The 15,397-nt window shown below is 44.3% G+C and overlaps 1 protein-coding gene across 3 annotated transcripts in view; it reads right to left on the reverse strand.

Moving 5' to 3' along the window:
* Positions 1-15,397, reverse strand: part of btbd7 (BTB (POZ) domain containing 7) — a 123,216-nt gene that overhangs the window by 7,161 nt on the left and 100,658 nt on the right. For all 3 annotated transcript variants that reach the window (XM_029733369.1, XM_029733370.1, XM_029733371.1), the window contains 7 exons: positions 12,110-12,318; positions 7,628-7,703; positions 6,149-6,309; positions 5,247-5,390; positions 4,773-4,962; positions 2,154-2,332; positions 263-706 (listed from right to left, as the gene is read on the reverse strand). In XM_029733369.1, coding sequence (XP_029589229.1) covers positions 263-706; positions 2,154-2,332; positions 4,773-4,962; positions 5,247-5,390; positions 6,149-6,309; positions 7,628-7,703; positions 12,110-12,318 — 1,403 coding nt within the window. The remainder of the gene's footprint in view (positions 1-262; positions 707-2,153; positions 2,333-4,772; positions 4,963-5,246; positions 5,391-6,148; positions 6,310-7,627; positions 7,704-12,109; positions 12,319-15,397) is intronic.

A 15,397-nucleotide genomic window follows, 5' to 3' on the forward strand; every position in this document is an offset into this window, starting at 1 on the left:
ATATATTGGGGATGTCAAGATGAGGACATTTAAGCTCTCATTCTCCCTCAGAAGTACATTTGAGAATAGGGCCCCACTTTCCTCTCTTCCATTACACATTGTTGCCACCTACATTTCAACATAGCTCAGGACACTCCCCTCAATCAAAATGGCATCCCCACATTCCCACCCAATTCCAGCTCTGCATTCCCGCTATCCCCGTAGGCCCTGTCATTACCACTATCTCAGGGGAACACAACAGCTCCTGTAGACCTCTACTCACCCCTTGTTTATCCTGATGCGGGGTGCGTACCCCCCCGCCCTGGCGATTGGTGCAGTCTGGCGGCAGGGGCTTGGCCGCCGGTGGGTAGGCGGGGCTGCCATGCTTGGAGGAGGAGCTCGCCGTGTGGTGGAGCAGGCTGTGGTTGCAGGGGTAGGAGAAAGAGCGTGACGGGGGCTGGCTGGGGGCACGCCCAGGCCTCCATCCACTGGCTTTGAGCTGGGCATTGTGAGTGGGCGTGGCCGGTGGGTGGTAAGGCGGCGGGGGAGGGGGCAGTGGCGGGTGGAAGCCCGCCATGGCCTCCAGATCGGTGAACATGCTCTCCACAACTGGGCTGCTGTTGACCCGGCAACGCCCTCCACTACGGCTGCCACCCGACGGCTGGCGCAGCGCTAGGACGGGGCTCTCGTCGCCAAAGCGCTCCTCCGGGAAGAACTTGTGAGGGTTCTATGAGGGGTGGAGCACAGCACACAACAATTAGTCCAAAATTGCGGAGGAACGGCTTGCCAAAGCTACTCAAGAAACTGGATGTACTTCGTCTTAAAGGCAGTCTGCTACATTACGGCTATGTAAAAAAAAAAAAAAAAAAAAAAAAAAAGAGTCATTCTAACCGGGGGAAGTCAAAAAGTCTTTCATTATTTCCTCTGCTCTCAGTACAACGTTTGAGTCAACTTTGGCCCAGTCACCACTCAATGGAAAACTAAATAAAATGTAATGAGGGGGGACAAAATGCCTGATGTGCTCCAGCCAGAATTCCTGAGACGTTTGTCATTAAAGTGGCACGCTGGTGACAGAGGCCTTCAGCGCATTAAATGAAAAACACAGCCAAACAAAAAGGAACACAGCATGAACACAGCATGAAAACAACATCTCGTCACCGTATTCTTTAGGTTGTTGACCAATCCATTACTGCCTAGACATTAGATATTGATATATAGCCTATTTTTTACCTATTATTTGACATATTGTACAAAACATTAAGAACACCTTCTCTTTCCATGACATAGACTGACCAGGTGAAAGCTATGCTCTCTTATTGATGTCACTTGTTAATTCCACTTCAAATCAGTATAGACAAAGGGGAGGAGACAGGTTAAAGAATAATTGTTAAGCCTTGAGACAATTAAGACATGGATTGTGTATGTGTGCCATTCAGAGGGTGAAGACAAAACATTTACGTGCCTTTGAATGGGGTATGGTGGTAGTTGCTAGGCGCACCGGTTTGAGTGTGTCAAGAACTGCAACGCTGCTGGGTTTTTCACTCTCTACAGTTTCCCATGTGTATCAAGAATGGTCCACCACCCAAAGGACATCCAGCCAACATGACACCACTGTGGGAGCTTTGGCGTCAACATGGGCCAGCCTCCCTGTGAAAGCCTTTCGACACCTTGTAGAGCATGCCCCTATGAATTGAGGCTGTTCTGAGGGCAAAATGGGGGACTACAAAGCATGCTTAGAATATACCCAAAAGGGAGACGGGTCCAAAGCATCTCTTTTTGTGGATAGCCACAGGCACTTCTGTAGACGGATGAAGTAGTTGAGAATCCGTTCGCTATCATATAATTTTCACACTATTGGCGAAAGGTTGCACGAGGACATGGCAGCGAGCATTGATCAAATTACCATAACATTTCAAATAGACGGCAGTAGGCACATTATCCTGTGCGAGCACCAAATACAGCAACTGGCGATTGATTGCGTGCATCACCTGCATCATGCAGTTTACAAAATTCGGGTGAAATAATATCTTTGAAGAAAAGTAAAACATTTAATTGTGCTGAAGATGATCGTTTGTATGCACTTATCTGGGCTCTTTTGTGCCAACCTACAGCTTTACTAAGTTCAATATAACATAACAAATCTATAAAAAAAAAAAGATTGATTGGCATCTCACCTGCAGCAGTTCTGCGGCGGCGTCCGGCAGGCCGAACTCGCGGAGCACGCGGATCTGCAGCTCATAGCTAACCGTGGCACCTTCGCCGCAGTTTAGGGCGTACGCACGCTGTACCTGGTCCGTGTGACGCAGGTCCTGCAGCCTCCGGATCATCTCCTTCACCACGGCCAGCCTGGGAACTGAGAGAGAGTTCATTACAAAAACATAACTGAGTGACCTGGCTGGACTAGCTGTAATGCCGCAGCCTCTGGCACACGTCTACGGTGTTGCCATAGGTTCGAATTTGTATATAATTAAAAACATAATTGAATAACAAAATTAGATAAGGTCTTTTACATGCTGGGGACCACTCAAACATAAAATCATGACATAATGGTAAATATTGCATGTATTGTGTGCGCTGGAGGATATGGAAATATTTAGCCTTTTCAATGGTCCCGGAGGGAATTTATTTTCTTCTTTATTGGCCCATCAAGTCTTCGGAGGACAAGTTACATTCTAATTTTACACAGTAGTTACTGTACATAGCAAAGATAGTTATTTGATATACACTACATCCTGATAGATAGTACTTAAACATATCCAGTATATATTATATAGTGTTTTCAGTCTTAACTATTATAGATCATGAGCTTTAATCCAACCCCTCAGCTACTCTCAGCCCATCGGATGGGGCCACAGTGTCTCCTGACCCCTCCTGTCTCAGCCTCCAGTATTTATGCTGCAGTAGTTTGTGTCGGGGGGCTAGGGTCAGTCTGTTATATCTGGAGTATTTCTCCTGTCTTATCTGCTCTCCTGTGTGAATTTAAGTATGCTCTCTCTAATTCTTTCTTTCTTTCCCTCTCTCGGAGAACCTGAGCCCTAGGACCATGCCTCAGGACTACCTGGCATGATGACTCCTTGTTGTTCCCAGTCCACCTGGCCGTGCTGCTGCTCCAGTTTCAACTGTTCTGCCTGCGGCTATGGAGCCCTGACCTGTTCACTGTGATTACTATTATTTGACCATGCTGGTCATTTATGAACATTTGAACATCTTGGCCATGTTCTGTTATAATCTCCACCTGGTGCAGCCAGAAGAGGACTGGCCACCCCTCATAGCCTGGTTCCTCTCTAGGTTTCTTCCTAGGTTTTGGCCTTTCTAGGGAATTTTTCCTAGCCACCGTGCTTCTACACCTGCATTGCTTGCTGTTTGGGGTTTTAGGCTGAGTTTCTGTACAGCACTTTGTGATATCAGCTGATGTAAGAAGGGCTTTATAAATACATTTGATGATCCCACCTATCTCCGTAAACCACCCCCTTATGATTTCCAAGTGCCATATTTTTTTCAAATGTACTGTGATGTTCAGAGTTTATGTGAAACCTTTCTTATTGCATGTAAGTTCAAGATGAATATTTTGACCAGGAGTATTATTATATTGTTGATTGATTATGGCTTTCCAAATCTCCCAACATTGCTATTTGTACGGTCAGCCTGAAATAAGTCCCTGAGGAATTAGTAACGTTGTTATTTAATTGAATGGGGGTGAGAGAGAGAAACACTAGGACAGAAGGAGCGAGAGAAATGGGAGAGAGAGAAAAGAGAAGGAGAGAGTAGGAGAGGTGAAAGCAAGGCCAATGGTGGAGGCCAAGGGGAATCATACAAAAAAGAAAGGCAGGGCAGACAAAAGAAAAGCAGAAAGATAAAGGGATGGAGGCGGGAAAGAGTGTGTCATCTCTCTATGGTAAGGGAGAAAACTGTAGGAGAAAAAGAGAGGGCGGGATGATGAGAGAGGGATGGAGAGAGAGTGGGAGACCGAGATGAAGGGTGAAAGGGTCATCTCGCAGGTCGTCCCATCTCTGTCAATGATGCCAATAACTACTGCTCGTCTGAGATCATAGAAGAATATAGAATATACCCACACAGTCCTAATAAAATGCTCTATTGGCTCTGGTCAAGAAGTTGTGCACTATAAAGGGAGTAGGGTGCCCGCAGCCAAGAGCAAAGGTTTGCCTTTCCAAACCCAGAAAAACAAGAGCTAACTGAGAACTTGAGGTCCTGTCAGGGCAGCGTGGTGGAGATTAACAATATATGCAACGCATAACCGCCTCTTCGCTGGGCACTGAGTGGATCGGCAATGAGATAAGAAAACAAAGAGGTTCATCACTTGTTGGAGGGATGAGGATAGATGGAGGAGGGGAAGTCTTATCTTGTATGGAAGAGAAATAGCCATAACAGAAGTGGCGCCTTAACACAGGTCCAGGTTCTGTTCATTATTCCCAAACCTACACTGAAACATTACGGAATAAAACTCACAGACTTTAGATCGGTACTTAAGGGCCAACTTTGACCCGCACCACATTTTCATGAGATCTCCTACATGTTTCTGCCGACCATTGGAGTTTGTAGGAAGACTGCAGATTGGTAGAGGCGGGATTTATTCCGTCACGTTATCCATGTTTGTCATAGCAGCTTTCTCAACACCATTTCTTCCTTGTTACAATTGCATTAGTATCTTTTCAGGAAGAACTGACTAAGACGCTGTGGATAAGAGCTACAAAATGACAAAAAATCTACAGCCACATTTTGATCATTTTCATTTTGGGAAGCTGGAAGAAAGCTAGCTTTGCAACTCCACCCACCTGGTATCTCATTGGCCACCACTGAGGGTGGGGTCGTCTGGCTGCCACCGATTTGCTGGTGGTTGATGATGTGACAGCACTGGGGCACAGCATTGTTGACCATGTAAAGGGTGTCAGGCACGTTGGACATACGGACCATGCGCAGGCGCACCAGGTCTGTCTGCTCCACCATTATCTCATCCAGCACAGACTGACAGACAGCACAACAACAGGGGGGTTAGAATGTGTGTGTGTGTGTGTGTGTGTGTGTGTGTGAGAGAGAGAGAGAGAGAGAGACACGGTTGGGGTCAATTCAGGTTTCAATTCAGTCAATTCCGAAGGCGAATTGTAATGAATCTTCATAGACAATAGCATGGGAAATTTTAATCCACCCCTTGTATCTTAGATGTGACGATGCCCACCACTGTTCATGTTGTGATGTACAAACAGTGTGTGTGCGTACGTAGTGGTTCTGTTGTGTGGTGTTGTCCCAACCTTGGCCTCCTCCACGTAGGGCGAGAAGAGGCGGGGTCGCACGTAGATGCCGGCACTCTTTTGCCTCAGCCAAGAGTTGGCCTTTCCACCCTCCGCCGTGGGCAGCATGTCTGAGGGAGGGGTGCTGATCAGACCCCTCTTCATCTGGGAGGGGGTAGAGTGGGAAGGGAAAGGAAAGGAGAGGGAGAGAGAGAGAGCGAAAAAAGAGCGCGAGAGGAGAGGCAGAAAGAGCGAGGAGGTGTGGGGAAAAGAGGGAGAGTGAGAAGGAAAGCAGGAAGGAGAGGGGCAGTCAAGTTAAATGGAGGAATGCAACATACACTACAGCCAGACTGATCCTGCTGGCTTCATAGACTGAAAAAAGACTAGCTGCATTAGGCTACCTCAACTTAAACCAAACACTGCAACAAGACACAGTATATAGTGCATAATATTATCTACAACGAAAAGGACTACAATGAAAACATTAGTAAAAAAAAATATATTATAATAATCCCCACAGATTCTGTCTGTCCCTGTACGACTGTTTTAGCCTGGGAAAACACACCTTTATTTATTTATTAACCCTTATTTTGACCAGGTATGTTGACTGAGAACACATTGGCTGTGTCCCAAATGGCACCCTCTTCCCTATATAGTGACCAGAGCTGGGGAAGAGTTGTAGGGAGAATTAAGGAAATGAATGAACCAGCTGAAAGCTGGGGATGATCAGGTGGCCATGAGTATATGAGGGGTTAGATTAGGAATTTAACCAGGACACGTCCCAACTCTTGCGATAAGAGCCATGGAATGACCACAGAGAATCAGGACATTGCACCGAGTCGGAGAGGACCTCGTTGTCGGGGGGGCAGTATGTGTTCGGTGCAGACACACACACACACACACACACACACACACACACTCACTGTGTCAGAGAGGACCTCGCTGTGGGCGGGCAGTATGTGTTCGGTGCGGACGTAGGGCAGCAGAGGGGACAGGATCTCCTTGAGCTCCTCCATGTCCAGGTCTCTCCTCTTCACCCCCCGCTTGTTCACGCTGTGGGCCGTGCCACTTAGGAGGTTGGGCTCTGAGGGGGGATACACGCACACACACACACAGTAAGACACACACGCAATGCAATCGGGATGTACAGTATCTAAGCTCCCACTCTTTAGAACGTTGCGGTGCATTAGTTCACAGCGTAGCCGTTTTTGCCACAGGAAAATGCCGCTTAATCTATTCGGCTTTACTTGTGGTCAATTTGCTGTGTAAAAATGATTAATAATTGTGTTCCGGCCCTCGGCTAAATCGAGTTGCTTACTCCTGCAGTAAGGTATATATTTTCATACACACACACACACACACACACACACACACACACACACACACACACACACACACACACACACACACACACACACACACACACACACACACACACACACACACACACACACACACACACACACACACACTCTTCTTCACATAAAGCCAAAACATATGTGTATGATCCATCCCTCCGTGCAAACAAAGTAATTTAAGGCACTGGAAAATGACATAAGCTGCTTCAAACTACTTTTTGAGTTCGGTCCTGCTGTATTTTTTGTGTACGTATCTGGAGTAACTGGTTTCACGCGCCAAGGAAGAACCCCTTTGGGAGAGAGCTACGGTTTTCCAATTTCCAATGAAGAATCTTCCCATCAAAATACCTAGCTGCACCCAAAATAGACTGCTCATCTTGAACGACAAATGAAAGTGTAGAGAAGGAGTAAGCATGACATCCCTGTTCTCCGGTTGGGCCAAACACTCATCTGACTATGGTTGTGTCCCAAATGGCACCCAATTCCCTATGTAGTACACTAGTTTTGACCAGGGTCAATAAGGCTCTAGTCAAAAGTAGTGCATAAAGTAGGGATTAGGGTGCCATTTGGACTGCAACCTATAGCTGGTTAGACCGAGTCATGCCAACCTAAGTCCGGTCCAGCCCTACTCAGCAAAGTCTCCCTGTGCTTAGTTATTACTCCACTAAAACTGGATGAGGGCATAAATCACTGGCCCAGAGCAGTTTGTCAGGGGCAGGGTGTGTGTGTGTGTGTGTGTGTGAGAGAGAGAGGTATAGAATGAGTGAGAGAGAGAAAGAGGGGTAGAGAAATAAGGAGAGAGAAGGAAAGAGCTTTGATTGCAGAAGTTGCCCCGTAACTACAGACTTAGGATCAGATTAAACCCTTACCTTCAAACCTAACTGTAACCATTAGGGCTTGGGGGATGAAACAATATCTGAGCCTGTATCAGTGGCTGTGGGTATCGTTCACCTACTCCAAAGGAAGAGAGGGGAGAAGAGAGAGAAGGGCCAAAGGGAGAGAAGAAGAGAGGGAGGGAGAAAGAGGGAGGAATGGGTCTCTCACCTCGGTCGGCCATCCTCTTGATAAGCTGGTGCTCTCCCCACTTGATGAGGTACTTGAGGATGTCCTGCTCGCTGGCCTGTATACCGAGACAATAATTAGAAGCCATGGGAGATGAGGCGTGTATTCACATCGTACCATAACGTTTTGCGACGAAAACAAACGTTTCTTATTGGCGAAGTTAAGGAAGATGACCCACTAAGACTTGTCCGCTTGACCTCTACCTGTAATGTCATGTGTTTTGGATCTGTAGAAAAATGAATGAGAGTCAAACTGCCTCTCGTTGTGTACCAGGAATGTTACCAGGATGTGAGCTCCCTGTGTTTGTTCTAAATCCTCTTTGGGAATAAAATACATTCGTTCTGGACTAAAAAACAAGCACAGAATGCCAGGTCCAGTCCTCCTGTGTCTGCTGCTTTGAGTGAAGCGTTTCAGCTTTGATGTGGGTGAAAGAGTGCAATGGGTTTGTCTTTGATGCCATGACTTTGACCTCCAGGCAGATAATTGACCATTGCTGTGCGTTGGCATGCACCGTGTGTGCCGTGTATGTGTATTTATGTACTATGAGCTTATGCATGTTTTTTTGTCATGTGTGAAAGTGAGAGAATTAAAGTGTAAACTAGCCTGTGTGTGTGCATGTCTCAGAAAATGTGTAATGCCTTACTATGTATGCTTGCCCGCGTATGCATTCCTGTGTGTGTGCGTCTGTGTCTTCGTGTATGCTAGAGATTCTTCTCCTGCATGTGTTTGAATGTAACACTGAGCCAGGAACCCCTGTGGCGGCGGACACTAATCTGCTCATCATAGACCGTTTGGGCTGGGGATTTGACGATGTTCGATGCCGGAAGCTCTCCCAGCACCGTTCAAGGATGCTGCTCCGAGGCCTGGCAGGTCCCTACACTGCCTGGGGTGTATTCACTAGGAACCAAGCGGAAGCAAACGGGACGAAACGGGGTGGGACCTACCCTAATTTGTCCAATAGAAACTCGCATTTTTGTTGAAAAGTGCTTGGTCAAGGTTTGCTACGGTCAGGTGTGCACTAATAAACACACCCCAGCTTAATCTTCTTCACACGAACAGCCTAGTCATCCATGGGTGACATGACATTATCCTCTAAAAGCACCCAGGCTCACAGCGCACACAAAACACACGGCACTACCTGCAGAGCTTTCTGTAGGCTAGCCTACATCTCAAAACTTCTCGTCTGTGAATGTGGGAATGTGGAAATGTGTTGCGTTGCGGTTACTTGGCACTCTGCTTGTGTGCGTTTAGAAGACTGAAATGCCACCCAAGGTCCTCATAAACTGGTCTGGTCCTCAAACAGTTAGCCTATTTCTATGCCACAAAGAGCCCTCATAAAACAGCCTTGTCTAACAGCACACGACCACTAACCAGTTCTAATATCATCTATCGTCATCAACTTCTACAAGCAAATCCCCCTCATATCCAGTCTATTTCCAAAGAGCTCAAAGGCATATACATTTCCCAGCAATGAAGCAGAAGCCCGTCAGATACTCGTTAAGCTCTAAACACCTACAGTATAATACAGAGTGTAATGGTCACCACAGACACGAGCTCAATAAGGATACACTGGCACTAGTAAGCGATAGAGGGAGAAGAGCGAGCGAGAGAAAGGGGGAGGTGGAAGGGAGGAAGTGGGTGTTCTGAAGGATCATGCCAATTCCAACAACTCCCCAATTACCCTCTGGGAACACTCTCTGATAATGACCTTTCCGCCCCCCCTTCAACTATAGACCCATTTCCCGGCCGTGTCATTAAAAGTTTGAATCAGAAAGCAGTTTGAATCAGAAAAAAATATTTCTTTACATGGGAGCGGATACAGAATCCTCAAACATGGCGTTAGCTTGTAAACCAAAAAATGCCTCTATATTAGCATCAGATTCTCACTCCAGTGTAGGTAGGGTGTCCAATCAAAAACGCATCTTTTGACCAAGGGGTAAAATGTTAAATCGTTAATTGTGTAGATACCCCCTCTAAGAAAACCAACGGTCTAAAACCTCATATCTTTATCATATTCCGTTAAAAAGCTACAGGACTTTTTACCCTTGTAGGATGGCCAAGACTAGGGTAACTAAATCAATGGAGGCCAGAGGAAAGCTAGGCGGGATGCTGTGCTAGAACTAAGGCTCACCGTTGACCTCGTCATCGTTCTTCTCAAATCCGGAGGCTATAATAGAGGTAAGATGGATATTGATTTTGAGACATATGTAGTATTTTCATATTTAAGTATATGCTTTTCTTATTAATGCGAAATTCCTGTTATATTTCCGAAGACTTCAGAAAAACAAGCGTATCGCTGAAATGCCAACCAATCCCTGAGTGTACCACAAGCTTTTTATTTTCAAAGTCTTTTACATTTAAATCAGCTCGTGTCATGTTAATTTAGCTGGTTTATTATCGGATGTATTTGGTTACGAAATCCGACTTTTCAGATATGTCAATACAGTATGTTTGAGAAAGACTCCACTGAACGATTCAGAACATGAATCATTTGTCTTGGTAAAATGTATTTTAGAACATAAGGAAGTGAAATTTCATCCCGAAAGCGCGTTTTCACCCACTCTGGGCATTGGGTGGACACCCTATCCAGTGTTGTTCAGGGTTTGTGGTGGCATAGGGCAGCCCATTTCCTTTTTTTTCATTGTGTTGTGCATGCCTGAGTTAAAGTGCCTTTTCATGTTTGAAGATTGTATAATGCTAACTTCCTAGCCTTTGTATTTATTGCCAAAAGGATTTCATATATGACGCTACCCTTTCCCCTTAGTATAATTCCTTTGTTGGCTGAATATATCCTGAGTTCCTTAGTTATCAGTGATGTCATTTGTTTCTGTTAGCCTGTTAAGTTATACCCTTTACATTTGGAATGGCTGGAGTCAGTTGTCTGTGCAAATTCTTCTGGTAACAACAAACAGGGACATTTAGAATCACAGAGCAATGCTTAGTGTTGCAAATTCCCGTAACTTTCCCAAGATTCCCAGGTTTTCAAAAAATCCCAGTTGGGAGATTTCCTGAATCAGGAGGTAATAAGCAGGAAATCCAGTAATTCTACAACCCGGGATTTCTGGAAAACCTGGTAATTTTAGAAAATGTATTGGAATTTTGCAATCCTAGCAATGCTTCTGTGTATCTTTCTAAGACCGAATTTCCACTAAGGGCGTAGTAAGCTGAGAGAGAGAGGAGCTCGGCAAACAGAACGTGAACAGGGCCGGCCTTAAATTGAGAAAAGCTCAATATTATGCAACTACTCAGCGATATCACAACACAATTGACCAATCAAGGCGCTATATAGCTTCCAAGCTGCACTGGATTGGCTATCGATACCCTCATGTCGCTCCAATGTCGGTGAATCAAGCATTTAATCAGTTCTAATGGGCAAGTACTTTAGGCAACTGAAACCCCAAACTTTTCTTCAATGAGTTATCTTTAATTCATGAATTCAAGTTTTTCAATTTCTTTCACTCACTGACGAACTGAAATGGACTCGTTCACGGCAGCCACGTTTTACTGATGACTGTATAAGTGAGTGTGTGCGGGTGTGCACTTGTGTCTGGTGCAGTTCTTCCAAACTCTTTAATAAAGCATAGAGGGAGTGGCAACTTGCATATCTGGGTGATTGGTGCATTTCTGTGTTAAAGTGAATTTAAACTCAGCCACTGTTAGTGGGTTCAATGTAAAAAAACTACATTATATGATGGACAGTACATCCATTCATTATCTTTAATTGTCATGGCATGTTTAAAATGTTAAATGTTTGGTCGACAAGAGCCAGTGTGAATTTGAACCCCATTCTATTTATTTGCCATTGTGATTCTATTTGAAAGAATACAATTACATTTGAATATGATATCCCAATGTAAAAGAGCAGCTTTAGTAGAATTTAAAATGTTAGAATGTTTTGTTACTAGGCACCAATGTTGTTTGGAACATTTGGTGCCAACAGTCGAACAGGGACAACAGTATCTCCTGCAAGACCATCGGATTCAACCAACAATGGTAAAAATAAAAGTGCATTCTTACCAGGATTTGGTTTATTGCTTATTTTCCTGTTATTCTCAAAATTCCGGGTCTATACTTATGAACACTTGTTTAAACTCTTTCTCAAAAATGCTATTTGCTAGCTTTCCCATGAGATAATGTGACACACTTAGCCACTATGCTAACCCGACCAGCATGATTATTTCCTGAAACAAATTCTGCACCAGCCAATTAAAGACTCTAGGCGGTATAGGCCTAGCCACCAACCAACAGAATTTCTTAAAATAGGTTAACTTGGCCACCAGAGGGATGTTGTAAACCTCCAAATTCAAGCTCTAGTTAGTTCCGCTTGGTTTGTAACAAGTGTGCCAAAATATGACATGATGCATCCTAAACTGGCCTACTAACGCTAGACAAAGCGAGTGAGTAAGTGCATATGAGTGCACACGTATGCATGCGTGTGTGTGCATGCATCTGCCTGCCTCTCACCTGCAAATAGTCTGACTGGATGGCAGCCACCAGGTGTTCCTTGCCCAGTTCGTAGAGCACATCAGAGGTCATGACCTGGCTGAACTCCTCACACAGGAAGTGCATGGCCTGACGGTGGACCCACTTTGAGCCGTAGGGCTGCGAGCTCCACTTCAGGATGGGCACCACCGTGTCCAGAGAGATGCTCTCCACCACAATGTCCTCGCAACCTGGAGGGAAAAGGACAGGTAGGTTTATGAGGACATAAAGGAGCAAAAATAATTTTTTAAAAAGGTTTTGCTTTCCATGACTGCAATATCTTAGTACTACACTTCATTGTCCCTGAACTGAATAAAATTGTCTGGTAATTGAATTGAATGTAATGCAAAGTCTAAAGCCAAGGATGTGACTGTCATATATAACATAGACCTTGAGTACTGCAAATGTTAGCACGAGAGTGAGAGAAAGAAAGAGGAATTGAGTTACAGTGGGACCAAAAATACACATGCATAATAACGACATTATAAATATTGATAGGAATGTATATCTGAGAAGAATTAAATGGTACAGTGGGGATCAATGAATAATTCACTTGATTGCACACACTGCTGTAGTGTAGTAGCGTTCCACACACAACGAAATCAATCTCAGAATATAATCTGAAAGTTACTAGTTCTCAAAAATCGATGGTTACATTTGAGTGATTTAGCAGAAGCTCTTATTAGCAGTAAGTGCGTTCATCTTAAGATAGCTAGGTGGGACAACCACATCAGTCAGTCAGTACATTTTTCGTCAAATTAGCTTTCAACAAAGTCAGAGCTAGGAAGGGTGTTATTCACAAAAGGCTTATTTTTTCCTCTCCAACACCATCCCTCATCTCTCTTTCCACCCTGAATTTGTTTAGTAACCTTTGTGTCAAAGTGTACGTACGGGTGAGTGTACAAGTCATTTTTGCAGTTCATCTAACACCGTAAATCTAAAAAAAACAGACAATGGCAAGCTAAAGAAAACATTTTAAAACGATTTGCAAAGGAAAGTGAGTGTGTGTTTCTTATTGGACAAGTCAAGATAGTCCCTCCCTTTTGTTCCATCAGGTGCCAAATGAACACGACCCAGACCAATTTCTGTCAACATCTAAAGGTGTAACACACATTGAGCCGTGCATCACACATCATTTCAGAGAGACTGACAGAGCTCATAAAGCTCTGTGGCATGCGTAGGACACCACAAATCAGTCACACATCAACTGACTTCTTGGTGATATAGGAGGTTGCTCAGAGCTGTGTGCTATTTAAGCAAATTTAATCATTAGTCTAATGTTCACTGTTGCTAAAAATCTGTCTGACAGTCCTACTGACATCTGTGGTGGCGCTCAGCAAACTAGCATGTCTCCTTGTTGACTAGGTCCTGCGGTGCGTTAGCGCAAATGCTAGTTGATCATGCAAACATGCCGGTCTCATTAGCTTAGTCTGTAGACTTGGACACAACCTGTGTGGCTGCTGACACGCTCGTGGCTGTGCACTCTGGTGTTGCTGATGTGGTGGGACCGCACTGTTCTTAAATGTCAGCTCAGCGAGCTGGCCCCGAGGCTGGATATGACATAAGTCATGCAAGGTCAGCGCTCTTTGCCGTTCCACAAACTTGCTCTAGAGTTTCTAGTGTGCTCCTTGCACTTATTGTAGGGTGTTCACCCATAAATAGATTTCATTAAATGTTTATGAAAATGTGTTAATTCAATCGAGATGGTGTATTTCTGAGTTTTTCCCTTTAAATCAACATTCAAAAAGGCACTCGCACATCTGAGCTATCTTTTTTGCAGGTGCATAGTAACAGTTGAATAAGATGAGAAAAAAAGAACCCCCCCTTTAAATCGCCATAGAAACAGCCCTTGTCAATGTTGATTGACCGGGCTTAGAGGAATAGAAAGCCACGGATATGGAGATGAAGATGGTATCAAGTTTATTTTGATTGGTGCAAAGCACAAACACGTCTCCAAACGTCACCACCTCCCAACGCAGAAACATGGAAGAGATACAACCAAGCTGTGCAGTAAAAATGAACAACGGTCACAACAAACTAACGTTCTTACGTAATACTGTTAAGTACAAGCATATTAAGGTTATAATATTGTAGAGAACAATCTAATAATGAATTGTGTGAATAATAATGACAGTTTTCTTTAGCCTATGTTTAGACATAGTAGCACCCTCTTGAATGTACCGGTATTTCACTACATTCTAGAGCAGTGAGTGAACGCCCTACTTCTTGTTATGCGTCTGTGGGAAAGGACCCGCAGCAAAATGACTGAGATATTAATGGAATGATCCACTGCAGGTCCACTGCTGCCTGATACATTGCATTATTAGCCTGTTTAAGCTACACAAAGTTCCTATAAGGTTAATTAAAGTATCAGTACTTTACAACTCCTTAAATGTTACCCTAAGAAACTCCCCAGATTTTCTATATCATTCCTTAACTAAAGGGCAACTGTACATTACCAGTTTTTTACACTGGAAATCATTCCTAAACAAGCTTGTGGCTCTATACTTAAAAACGTAAATCAGTATTTTTCTCCCACTCCTCTCCAAACAGACGCCCACTACTATCATGGCTGCTGGATCAATACTTAAACTTTACTCTTGTCATATCACTGCAGGCCAGAAGAAAAAAAAATAAATCACGCAACTGTAAAACAAATAAATTATGTTGGAGACTTTTTATTTAGCTCTTTCCTTGTTTCTAAAGGGACAGGGGAGCAACGAGAACATGCAGCGTTGAGGCAGTAAAACGCTAAGCCATATTACTGATATCAGAGAACTAAATGAAAATGTCACTTTAGTGATGGGGTTGTGGAGCGCCCCGCAGAAAGCTGGCTTACGCTTCTCTGCTCTCCTGAGGGCGGCTGTGGACGAGGAGCGCTAGCTTGGGTTTCTAATGGACTGTAGTCCAGTCCATCCAACTTCAAACGGAGTATTTCAGCAGTGAAGAGCCTGTGTATTGTTTGATTAAAGATTTACTCAGATGACATGGAACAATTGGACCTGAGAAGTCTTCAATTCCATATCTTAATTGTCCCCGTATGGAAAATCATTGTGCAGCCAGGACTTCACAAAAATACTACATGTACTGTATACACCAACTATTCACATTTGAGAAAAAAAATCCGTCTTCACCGTCGACAAGACATTTCAGTGATAGTTACCGGTTTTGTTTTCTCCATTTGAAAATGGTTCCATGGCCTTGAAAACACCTTTTGCTCACCAGAAACTGAGGCCTGAAATGTGAAGCAGCAGCAGCACCCCTGGCCCC

This window comes from Salmo trutta, chromosome 35 (genome assembly GCF_901001165.1).
Source record: "Salmo trutta chromosome 35, fSalTru1.1, whole genome shotgun sequence".
Lineage (NCBI taxonomy): Eukaryota > Metazoa > Chordata > Actinopteri > Salmoniformes > Salmonidae > Salmo > Salmo trutta.